At 49.3% G+C, this 12,087-nt stretch overlaps 1 protein-coding gene across 4 annotated transcripts in view; it reads left to right on the forward strand.

Moving 5' to 3' along the window:
- Grik3 (glutamate ionotropic receptor kainate type subunit 3) overlaps nt 1-12,087 on the forward strand; it is a 219,036-nt gene that overhangs the window by 146,301 nt on the left and 60,648 nt on the right. For all 4 annotated transcript variants that reach the window (XM_074080549.1, XM_074080551.1, XM_074080552.1 and 1 more), the window contains 2 exons: nt 4,368-4,549; nt 6,778-6,831. In XM_074080549.1, coding sequence (XP_073936650.1) covers nt 4,368-4,549; nt 6,778-6,831 — 236 coding nt within the window. The remainder of the gene's footprint in view (nt 1-4,367; nt 4,550-6,777; nt 6,832-12,087) is intronic.

Genomic DNA, 12,087 nt, shown 5'->3' on the forward strand with positions numbered 1-12,087 from the left:
AAGCAGATTGGATATTATCTTCGTTTCTTCACTTTATCAAAACCCAAAACATTCTTTCCTATAATATTTAATTAGAGTTTAATTCAATTTTTTTATTTTCAATTTGACTCAAAAATATTTAAAAAACATTTGGGGAGCCGAGCATTGGTGGCTCACACCTATAATCCTACCTACTCAGGAGGCAGAGATCAGGAAGATTGTGGTTCAAAGCAAGCCAGGGCAAATAGTTCACAAGACCCTATCTCAAAACATCCTACCATAAAAAAACTGGGCTGGTGGAATGGCTCAAGGTGAAGGCCCAGTACTGCAAAAAAAAAAAAAAAAAATGGGGAGTCAATGATAAGGGGCTGTGGTCAAGAAGACACTTGATACTAGGGATTTGGGGTTGGATTAGAACATTAATATAACTTTGACAATGAATCGTGGCTCCCAGAATCAGGATAGTTCAAGGGATGGAGAACCCTGGAGTAGGAAATACATTGTAGCAGGCTCTGACTATGTCTGCTTTTGGGGTTGCATCCACCCAAAGATTTGGCTCCAAGTAACAACCAACCCAAACTGACTCCAGCAATACCTGCTTATTATCTCACTGACAGGAAGTTGGTTTAGCAGCTTAACAAAATCAGGGTGCTAGGTTACTTTTGCCATGGCCCTCTTGGCTTTCCTCATTGTCACAATACAGTTGTAATTCCAACCATTACTTCCTCACATGAAGATACCCAAGCAGAAAGGAAGAAGGTAGGAGTCAAAGGGATTTGTCTTAGTATGACTTATGCCTCTTATCAAGGAGGAAAATATTTCCCCAGAAATATCCCCTAGAAGATAGTCTTGGGACTGAAGGTGTGGCTCAAGTGGTAGACTGCCCACCTAGCAAGCACAAGGCCCTGAGTTCAAACCCAGTACTGCAAAAAAAAGAAAAGTAAAAGACAGTCTTGCATAGCTCACTGGATCCATGCCTACTATTATAGAAACGATCAGATGGGAATGGGATTGGCATCAATTGGCTACTGACAATCAAGGGTCACCCTTGGGACTTGCACATTGCCACCAAACAAAAGCTCACTTCTTTTGCATGCCAGCAGAGTGTGCATCTGTTAATAAGCTGTGTAGCAAATCAGCCCCCAATAAGCATCTGTTTAGTTCCTAAGCCCACAGGGCCAGCAACTTACTGAGCCTGGCTAGGTGGTGCTCTGATCTCACCTGCCTGTTACTGCTATTGGCTGGGCATGGCTGGGGTGACAGGTGTCTGACTCTTTTGGGCTTGCCCAGACATGTTGCCATGATAGTGTCGGAGGGACAAGAAAACAAACCCAGTGCAATTCTATATCAGGGGTCTACCTATATCAGGCCTGCTAATATCCCATTGGCCAAAACAAGTCACAGAGTTGAGCCTGGTTGGAGAGTCCTGCAAGGCTGCATGGCAAAGAGCAGGGGATAAGGGAGCGTGAAGAACTGGGGTCATTGCAATCTATCTTAGAAGTGACTGTTGAGGAGGCAACCAGTGTTTACCCTTTGAGATGTCCACCTTCCTAACCTAATCTATATACAAAGACAAATGCTTTATATACAGGGTGAAATGAAGGGAGTCAGAAAAGCTCTAGGGTGGAGAAAAGGGTCCCAGTCTAGGAACCAAAAGATTGGGTCTCAAATTGTGATCCCATTCCTAGCATGCTACAGAATTGTGGGAGGGTCCTTTAACCTCTGTAACATCAGGATGAAAATCCCCATTCTCTATGCCTTCTAGGATTGGGAGATGGCTAAACAGGGTAATGAATGCAGAAGTGCTTCGTAAGTGAAAAGTGTGATTCCAACAACCATGATTCACTGCGGATATTTTGAGAGGGATTGATTAGGGAAGCAGCTAGGAAGGAAAGCTCATCTCAGGCAAACAAAGACATACTCGCCCTCTGTTGGGTGGGCAGAGAGGAGCCTGCAGTCTCTTCTGGGAATACACTGATGGGAAGGAGGGCTGACATTTGCTGCTGCCTGAGAATGTGGGTCACCATGCATTACATGGGGCGATGTGCTTGGCTGACAAAAAGACCCTGGTGGCCTTTGCTCTAGTTTCCAGCCTGTCCCTGTCCCACGTTCTGGGTCCCCAAAGCCCACGTGCCTGTTGATGCTAAGCATGAGTCTGAAATCCAAGTGGATAGCAAACTGTGCACTGTGTGTCTCTTGAGTGAACAGGTGGGAAAGGTCAGTATCCTTCAGCCAAGCCAAAAATTTCTGGATAAATTGGGAGGGGTAGGCCATCTGTATGCTTGGGTAACTTATGGCCCCTCCTTTGCTGAGGACAACTGATCCCCCTACACACACACACACACACACTTAAGTCTGGTGTCAGGAAGCTCTGGAGCCTGTTTGCTCCAGGCCACTCCAGGACTCCAGAACCCTCTCCCAACCTGTGCATCTGGGACCCGGACTTTGAGTGGGCTGGGTGTTCTTGACACCCGTGGCCTTGGCAAAGCTTGTTTGGGAGCTCTTTAGGAAGCAGAGGTTACAGGAATGCATCCTTGGCCTCCCTAGCAGAATGGAATGATGGATAGCAATCAGGCTGCTTTCCTGACATCCAGCCCTCAGGAATGGGAGGAGAGCTGAACAGACTTGGGCTGAGAACCTGGGATTGTTTTGGAAGTTGGGGTTCTTTGGAGGGCTTCTGAAGTGGGCTTTCTGAGCAGTGGGACCCTGTGTAGATAAGGGACACTGTAACAGATGATTGCCAACTTTAATCCAGTGCAAATTAGCTTAAGAAAGAAATGGGTGGTAAGCTTCTTAGCAGCCTTTGCTGGAACATTCAGGAGTAATTTTAGCTTCAGGTACTGTTTGATCCAGAGGTTCAAACAGTGATGTGTATCATCAGGACTAACTTCCTCTCTGATTTGCCCTCTCTGACCTCTGCCCCATTGAACTCTTTCTCAAGTTCTGTGTGGTGTTCCCAGACTTAACATCCTCCCTATTTGAAGTAGAAGAACATGGTATTTCTTACTCATTGCTCTAGCACAGATTCCAGCCATCACCTTGATAGAGCCATATCTTTCTCTCAGTCCCTGTTCCTAGCAGATGTGGTGATTGACTAGGCTGCAGCCACATGTTTTGTCCCTAGGCTGGGGCTGGATCCCTCCAGAGTCACATAAACTGGGAGTAGTTGTTCCTCAAAGGAAAATCAGAGTGCTCATAGTGGGGGAATGGACCATAGCTGTGTGAACAATGAGCCAGGACCAGACACTGAGCCTGAGTATGGCAGGGGGCCAGGCAAGGGGCAAGGACAGCCTGCTGGCTCAGCCCCTCCTTCAGTGGCTGGGGCAAGCAGCCTCCTTCCCAGGCTTTGCAGAGGAGTCAGCAAGAATGGAGCTTGAAATAGTGTCGGAAATGAACTTAATTAAACCTAAGCAAGCCATTTGTCTCCAGGAAGTGGCATTCAGTTTTCCCTAGAAGTCCCCAGATTAAGTGGTTTTACAAAATGCCAAGGTGGAGGATAGATTTTTTTCAGGGTGGGGAGAGAAAAACAATAAGTCATTCCAAATATAGAAATTTTTGTTGAGTACTGCCTCAGTGCCAAGCCTGTGCCAGTGGCTATGGGGACCCAGACCAAATATCAGAAGTAGGGGACTGAAGTGAGGCCAGAGGAGGCTGAGGGAGAAGGCCACTGAGCTGATGTGCATGTGGGACAGTCTTTTCTGAACAGAGCAATAAAGGAAGGCCTCATGGAGGAGGTAGTTACATTAAAACTGGACAATTGGGTAAGATTTACTGCCTGGGGTTGGGGGAAAATGCATAAATTCCATCTGGCCTTCACTAGTCCAGTGCTGATACAGGTTGGTACAATGGAGGCTGGAGCTGCCTCTTGCCCCTGCATAGTAGAGGCAGGTGTGGTAGAGATTGCAAATGAGGCTGCACCTTTCACGAGACTCTGCCTTTCCACCCATTCTGATTAGCAAAGAGCAGGTGTGGTTGGTGGGAATCTGCGGTCTGTGCCTATTTTTGAATCTACATATATGTGTACGTGTATCTGTGTGTGCCCAGGCCTTTGTCTACATCTACACATGTGTGCATAAGCCTAAGTGTGTGTCTATCCATATCAACATGCATGTGCTATGTGTGCACACACATCCTCTTAAATCCATGTATGTGTGCCAGCATGTCCAGGTGTGTGCATGTCTGCTTGGGTGTGTGCTCATGCCTGGTGCTAGACACTTATGACTGTGTCCATGCACACACACATAGCTCTGTGGGCCACATATCTGTGTCCAAGTGTATCAGCTGACCTGTTGCTACAGGCATGAGTGTGCATGCCTGTCTGAGTGGATGTCTGCAACGGTGTATGCATGCGTGCACATGTGTGTCTTTTTGTGCCCTGTGCCCTTCAGGGCTTATCCGGCTGCAGGAGCTCATCATGGCACCATCGAGGTATAACATCCGCCTGAAGATCCGTCAACTGCCCATTGACTCCGATGACTCAAGGCCCCTGCTCAAGGAGATGAAGCGAGGCCGGGAGTTCCGCATTATCTTCGACTGCAGCCACATCATGGCGGCCCAAATCCTCAAGCAGGTGTGTGAGCACTGGCCAACCTGCCACTTCTCCCACCTTCCCTTTCCCGAGGGCTGGCAGAATGTCGGCCAGATCTCAGCTGGGCTCTTAGCTGTCTCTGTCTGGCTGTGTGACCTTGGGGATTGCTATGTTTCTGTGAGCTGAGTTTCACCAGCAGCAAAATGGACACGGTGGTCTTTACACTCCAACTTGGTGTCAAGGTGAATGATTTGCCCCATCCAGGCCTGACACAGAGTGCTGAGTAAATGCTACCTTCCCTTCCACCTCTGTGCAGGTGGCAGGCAGGTTGCTTAGAGGTGCCCAAAACCATGCTGGAGCCATGCACTTCAAAAAATAGGGAGAGGTCCTGAATTGTCAGAATTGTCCCCAGAACACCTGACTGCCTCTCCCAGTACTAATTCCCCATAGCCTGAGAGACTTGGGGTCACTCTCCTATCCTATTACTGGGAGGTTTATCGAGGTTCTTTGCACCATCTGCTCAGCTCTGCAACACCAGTGGGGGAGGAGAATGGGTCTCAGTCCTGAATGGGCACCTGTTCCCAAACACAGCTCGGCATGGCATTGTGGAAAGAGAGCCAAGCTCTGCCAGCCACCCAGGAAAATAACAGTGAAATCGCCTGCCATCTCCTCCCGGGGTGCTGCCCTGAAAACAAAAACACTGATCAGAGCCTGTGTTTTTGTGTAAAAGTCAGTTATGTTGCCCTGGAAAGTGACCCTGGGGACTGGAGGAGGCATTCTGTGAGGCTTTGACACATGACCCAGTGAGGTACTGGTAGCAAGTTGGGGACAACAGGGGATGCAGGGAGAGGGTGCTGAGCAGAGACGGGGCAAATGAAAAGCCTTGAGGGGTTCCAGTCCCAGCCTCCAGTGGGCCTTGCAAGGGGTATCCAAACAAGTGTCAGCCTCTATCTCTAACCCCAAAGGAAACTGCATCACAGGGTGGTTAAAAGGCTGGTTCCAGAGTTCCTGTCCTGCTTCTGCCCTTCTTTGTTTCACACCCCAGTCATCCCTTCCTCTGCATGTGGGGTTAATAATTCCTGCCTCACAGCTCTGCGGGTGTTCATGAGACAGGGAATCAAAGAATTTATCCCAGTGCCCAGCACATAATCAGCAGTGGGCCTGGAGCATCTTTCACATCAAGGTCAAGGAAACACGCTTGCTGGAAGTCCCGTAATCCACATTCTCCTGGCCAGCCATGCTGGTGCTTTCCCTCTCTTCCCAGCATGTGACGCAATGATAATGGCAATCGCAGCTTTGGCTTACTGAGGAGCTACTCTTCCTGGTACCTGTTGCTCCTCACTGACCCTGAGAAAGGGGGCCATTATCACATCCAGTTGACAGGTGAGGAGATGGCTCAAAGGGAAAGTAATGGACCAAGATCAGCCAGCTAGGAAGTTGGAATTTATCCACAGGTCTAACTTGAAAACTTCTAGAATTAAAAATGAGAATTCTGTGCTCAGCTAAACACAGGGTTAAAGGAGGTTAAGGACACTGCTTGCTGCCAGGCATCCCTGAGCTCCATGGTGTAGGTGGGGGTTGTGAGCTCCCAGGGTGGCAGAGCAAGGTGCATGTTCTTGCTCGTGAACTTGTGTTTGACCCACTGGCATTTCCCCCAGAGCACTTACTTCGTGGGCCCTGCATTCTGAGCAACTCTAGAAAATGCATTACAGTCAGTGTTATAGATTACATGCTTCTGATAAAACACATAAAATTTATACAATGTAGACTTCACAATGGTGTATAATAATAACCTCACTGCAGGTGTGTGGCCTGCTGCATGGTTCAGTAGGACTGGGAAACAGGGAGGTCTCAGCACTGCTGGAACTGGGGAGACCAACTGTCACTGGAGCCAGGACAGTGATGGAGTTGGGGCCTCAAGCTAGTCTGTTAATGCCTCCCTTAGTATGGCGGACCCAGAGATGCTGACCGAAAACCTGGACAGCTGGACCCACACAGGCCTGCAGAACTGAGATCTTTAGAGAGTGTGGGCCTAAACCCTGCAGCTTAGACCGTCCCAGATGATTTTGCTGCACCCTCCCATGAGAAATCTGCCACTGTCTGCCAGCCAGTCCCTGTCACTACTCAGAGGCCTCAAAGCACAACCTATTCCAAGCAGCCAGCTTACCAAGCCCACAGCCCCGCCCAGCTTGCCCCCGTCTGTCGCCACAGGTGAAGGGAGGGGCCTGTGGGTGTTTTCCGCTGGGTGCTAACACTCTGCTTTCCCACAGGCCATGGGCATGGGCATGGTGACTGAGTACTACCACTTCATCTTCACAACTCTGGTAACGTACCTCCGAGGCCCTGTGCGAGCAGGGGTGGGGCTCCCTTGGATCAAGGGTATTGTGACCTGACTGGGTCAGTCTGCTGGGGACAATTGCTGCAGCTAGAGTGGCTCCAGATAAGGCCACAAAGATATCAATGTGATCTGTCTACTTTTGAAAAATCATGTATGTTAAGGTCAAAGGCGCAGACTCTGGGGCCAGTGTAAATACCAGCTCCTCAGCTTAGTGGTCATGGGACCTTGGGTAAGTCATCTAGCCTAGCCTCCATGCCTCCGTTTCTTCCTCTGCAAATGGGCTTCTACCTCCTGGGGCTGACATGAGGCCTAGTGAGTGGATCGGTACAGTGCTGAAAGCAAGGCCTGGTTAGTGATGAGCTGTAGAAGTAGCAGCTGGTATTCCTCTCTGACCCTCGGACCCCAGCCCTGGCTACCCCACACCTGCTTCAGGCCTCATGCAACCACTGGAATTACCACTTTGAATCCTGCACCATCCTCACTGAAGTCAGCTCCCCTAGCTGTCAGCCAGGCCAGCCCACCTGCAGGCTCCAGATGGGTCCTGTCCAAACTTCAAGAACATTTAGGGCCATTTAAGCCCATTAGGATAATTAGCTGTGGCTTGAGATCAGTAGAATAAAGGCATTCCTTTGCCAAAGGGGCTCCATCACCACCCACCTGGCCTTGGAGCCAGACACCCTCAGACCTTCTCAGGTCCTGGGGAATTGTTCCACTCGTGCAGGTCCAGGGCAGTTGACAGCACTGCCAACCATCTTCTTACTGAAACACAACTTCCAGTCTTGGTCACCCCACCTCCACCCTCATTTATCAGCACCCACTTAGTACTCCTCAGCCATCACCTGGGTGAAGCTGAGTGTTTCTAGATGACTTAGGACTGAAGCCTTCCTACCTGCCTTCATCTCTAAGTCTGGCTCTGATGCAGCAGGCTTGTGCCTTTGCTGCCTGGACAGACAGCCATGCGTCATAGCAGAAAGAGACCTAGGAGCTGAGGGACTGGTAGAATGTGGGAAGTTTGAGGTGAGTTTTCCAGAAAAGCAGATGCTTGAACTGGGCTTTGAAGGAATCATTGGAGTTCACCAAAGGAGAGAGGAAGGGTTCCTTCTGCACAGAAGGAACAGCATAAGCAAAGGCCCAGAGGCAGGTTAGCTCTGCAGTGTGAGAGCAGATTGTGTTCAGCTCTTCCCATCTCCACATCATGGGTGTAGCTTGAAGTCAGCCATGGTGGGAGCACTTTTACCACAGAAATGAGCAGATAATACAAGTGAGGGCTCCCTCCCCCTACCCAGACAGCATTTACATCACACCACTGCTAGTCACCTTTCACTCCTGCCTATGCAAAGCTCAGAAGTTCTGTGCCCATTCTGCTAGTCCAGGACTCAGACTTGGTGACCTTCTGGGAACCACGTGGGGAGAAGGGAATCCTGGAAAATAGGGGCTAAGACCAGGCACCTTCTCCCCAAGTCCCTTCTGGTTCTCTGCCCACCTTGCTGGCTTCTCTCTGCCATGCTATATCCTGAGACATTATCAGAGGGTTGGGATGAGACTGCCAGGTCCCTGACATGCTTCTAGGGCAAGGGTCTGGAGAAAGCAGCATCCCAGTTATCCCAGCACCTTCCACATCAATGTCATTGTCCACTGGGGGACAAGTGACAGGATACTAGCATTCCAAAGCCCTCCTCTAGCCACAAGCAGTGTCCATCTCTCTTACTTTTCATTCCCTTAATCCAATCGTCCATTTATTCATTTACCCAAGAGTCATATACAAATGCTCTCTAAGGCCTTGAGCTCTGAGCTGGGCGCTTGGTTGGGAGGGTGAACAAAGACGAATCCAACACAGAGCTCACAGCGTGTATGCTTTCTTCACGTGTACAATGATGTCTATCTTGAGTAGTGCTTGGCACATAGCTCATTAATGCCTGAGTGATGGATGAATGAATGAATGACTGCAATACAAAGTAGAATGTAACCCATGAAGTTATCAACACATATTCAGAGCAGCAGGCAGTTAAGGCCACAGACTCTGGTGCCAGGCTGCCTGATAAAGATGGAGGATGAGTTACTGACCCTCTCTGGGTCTCATTTCTCCATCTATAAAATGGTGATGAAAGCAGTAATATTTAGGCTTGTTAGGATGAGTATTTAATGTATTGATATTGGGAAGGTGCTTACAATAATACTTGGCAGTTGGTACTGTATATGTGTTAAATAAAGTAATTAAATAACTCCTGCTTATGTGTACTGTGTGTTTGCCATATCCCATCCCATCCAAAACTCAAAACAACTCTCCAAGGGAGCTATAACTCTCCTAGTTTTCTAGACAAGTAGAAACTGAGGCTCAGAGAGGTGACTCAGCAAGAAAGAAGCCCAACATAAGGATGGATTTTTCCCAGCTAGGAGCTGTCCAGTTCCAAAGCCCTCTGCTAATACCTGTCATGCCGGAAGTTTGCATACAGTGATCCCTGGCCTCTTCTGGCTGGCAGATTCCTCATGGTGCCTGGCATGGTGATTAACACTAATGGGGGACGAGAACCTTGGCAAATCCCAGCAGCGCCTGTACTTTGCTGATTTCCAAGCTCTCTTGAGTCCACTATTCTCTTCTTCATCCCTTCAAGGCCAGCAGGACAGTTTGTGCTGCCCATTAACTGATGGGAGAACTGGCATCAGGAGAGTGTGTGTCTTGCCCAGAGTCTCACAGTAGATCAGTGGTGGAGGCCTTGGCTCCTGACTCTGGATCTTGCCTATGACTGTTCTAGCCGACTGCCCTTCCTCCTCCCATTTCTCTGAGGGTCTGGAAAGTGGGCCCTTCCAGGGAGGCACAGCCTCTGTGAGACAATGGAGTCTCCCAGGCTGGTCCGAGCAGCCCTCCACGTGCTAAGGCATCTGCTGTGTCCCCGGGTCCTCTTCCCCAGCCACACCCCACTTCCAACTTTAGGATCCTTATTCCAGCCCCACTGGCTTGGAACTTCACCTTGTGAGTCTTCCTCTCAGAGTCATTGGTCAATTGTGGCTGTATTGGGGAGGGCAGTGGCATTTGGCATTTATTTCCTTCCTCTCAGGAAGCCCATGTCACCAACTCTTTGCCTCAAAAAAAAATTCTCCAAACTTGCTTCTCCCACGCAGAAGACATTTTAATTACCTCAGCTGCCATTATCTGTTCCAGCCAGCTTTGAGCCATTCCCAGATAACCCCACGTTAATCAGCCCCAGCTGAGCCCCTGGTACATGTCATGTGTAGGTAAAAGCCTGGAGGTGAGAAAAGAATTATAATAAATTAATAGATAAGCAATCACAATTAATGCCACTTCCCGGCAATAACAGTTATATCATGGGAAAGATATTTTCATCTGTCATTCCTTAAGGCGATGTTTTCCGAGCTCCAGCTTCTACCCATTCAGACCCATGGGGTGCTAATGAATTAGTCTATTATGTTATGCTGAATGTTTCTAAAAGGTCCCTAGTCAATACTGAATTCAGTGTGTCAACATTTGGCATCGGGAATGCAACTTTTTGCCAAGCAGCCAAGTTGCCCACAGTTCACCGTGTACAGCACTTAGGTTCTTGGTCCAGAGTAGTTTGGACAAAAAAAAAAAATTGGAGCTGGACAAAGAGGCTCTTCACCAGCTTCCATTGTCACTGCCCTTATGTCACAGGGATAGAGGCACTCTGAGTCACAAGCCCTCACTTTGTAGCTAAGCCCAGGCTAGAGGTTGTAGCTCTTTTTCTCCATCAAGTCCTCCCAGGCCAAATGCTGCAACTGGAGACTAGAACAGCTGGCTTCACCAGCACGTGGGCGCCTCTCAAAGCTAGAGATGCTGCCCTTTAAACTCAGGTTGGTCTCTAGGCCTAGAGGAGGGTAAACTGAGTCACAGAGGCCCGAGGCCTCTGTCAAGCCCTAGACATTAGGTCAGCAGTGAGTCCAAGAAGAGGTTGAGCCCCATGCTGAGAAGGTGAGGAGGGTGCCCCTGGGGGCAGAGCTTGGCCTCTCTTCCTGGGTTTCAGCAGTTCAGCTCCGCCTCAGACTTGCATACACCATGCAAGACAAACTGCCAGCTCCCCAGAGCCTCCTTTACAGTTGTTTTGAGGAAGATCTCTTGGTCCTGGATGCTGAAGCAGACCCATTAAAGGTCTCATCCTCCACCCCAGGCAGTTTACTGGACTACTGCCACTTCCAGCTCCATAAAGCACCCCCAACCCTGCCAGAGGGGAGGCAAACGTTTAAGTGCCCCTGGCCTGACTGGCGCTCCTTTTCACACTGGGGCCAGGAGTGCTCAGCAGCTCAGAGGGAAAACATACCCAGACTCAGTGTGTTAGCAGTGGGGCAAAATCCCAGTGGTCCCATGATAAAAGCTGAAGCACCCTTGACTCACCCTGCTAGTCAGGGGAGGCTTCCTGGAAGAAGTGACACTTGCACTGACTCTAGAGAACAGCCTACCAAAAGGGTTGGGGAGACGGGCGTTTTGCCCAGAGGATAGGCACCTGATGGGATAAGAAAACAGCAAGGAAGGGACGGGGACTAAAGTAATTTGACTTTCCTGGAGTGAAAATTGGGATGGGGCAGGAAAGCAAGACTGTAGGGTGGAGAGTCTCTGAATTCTTCTGCATTTTTTTCTGAGCAGGCTATAAGGTACCAATGAAATACAATAAGCTGGGGAATAACAGGACTGGATTTATACCAAAGAAAGGTTCCTCTGAGGACAGCAGTGTCTGGTGGACATGAGTTGGGAGTGGGTGGTCAGAACCTGTGAATGGGAGGAACATGTCCTCATGGGGCATGGGGAGGGCTGGGGTGATGCCATCACTCACCAGCTATGTCACCTTGAGCAAAAGCCCCAATCTCCCTGTGACTCAGTTCTTTCTCTGAAATAGGGTGATTGCCACACATTCCTTTTAAAGTGGGGATATGAACTAAGAGCCACTATTAATGAACTCAGAACAGGGCCTAATGGTGTCAGGTGGACAGGTGCTCAGTCAGCGTTAACTCACTCTGACGGTGTCTATATTGCCAGGGGAATCCAACCTGAGTCTGCGCCTCTCCCCCAGTAACCCAGTAATGTCCCCAGAGGCTGCATACTGAGCTGTCACACCTGCCACCAGGTGAGGTAAATAGAACAGACACATACAGAACCTGTCTACGTACCGGGAGTGTCCTCGGTACATCAGTTACCCCAGCCTATGTGGCAGGTACTATTATCCTTACTTTGCAATTGAGGCAGGTGAGCGCTGGATTGCCAATGAACCTTGAA

Source organism: Castor canadensis, chromosome 7 (genome assembly GCF_047511655.1).
Source record: "Castor canadensis chromosome 7, mCasCan1.hap1v2, whole genome shotgun sequence".
In the NCBI taxonomy this organism is placed as follows: Eukaryota; Metazoa; Chordata; class Mammalia; order Rodentia; family Castoridae; genus Castor; species Castor canadensis.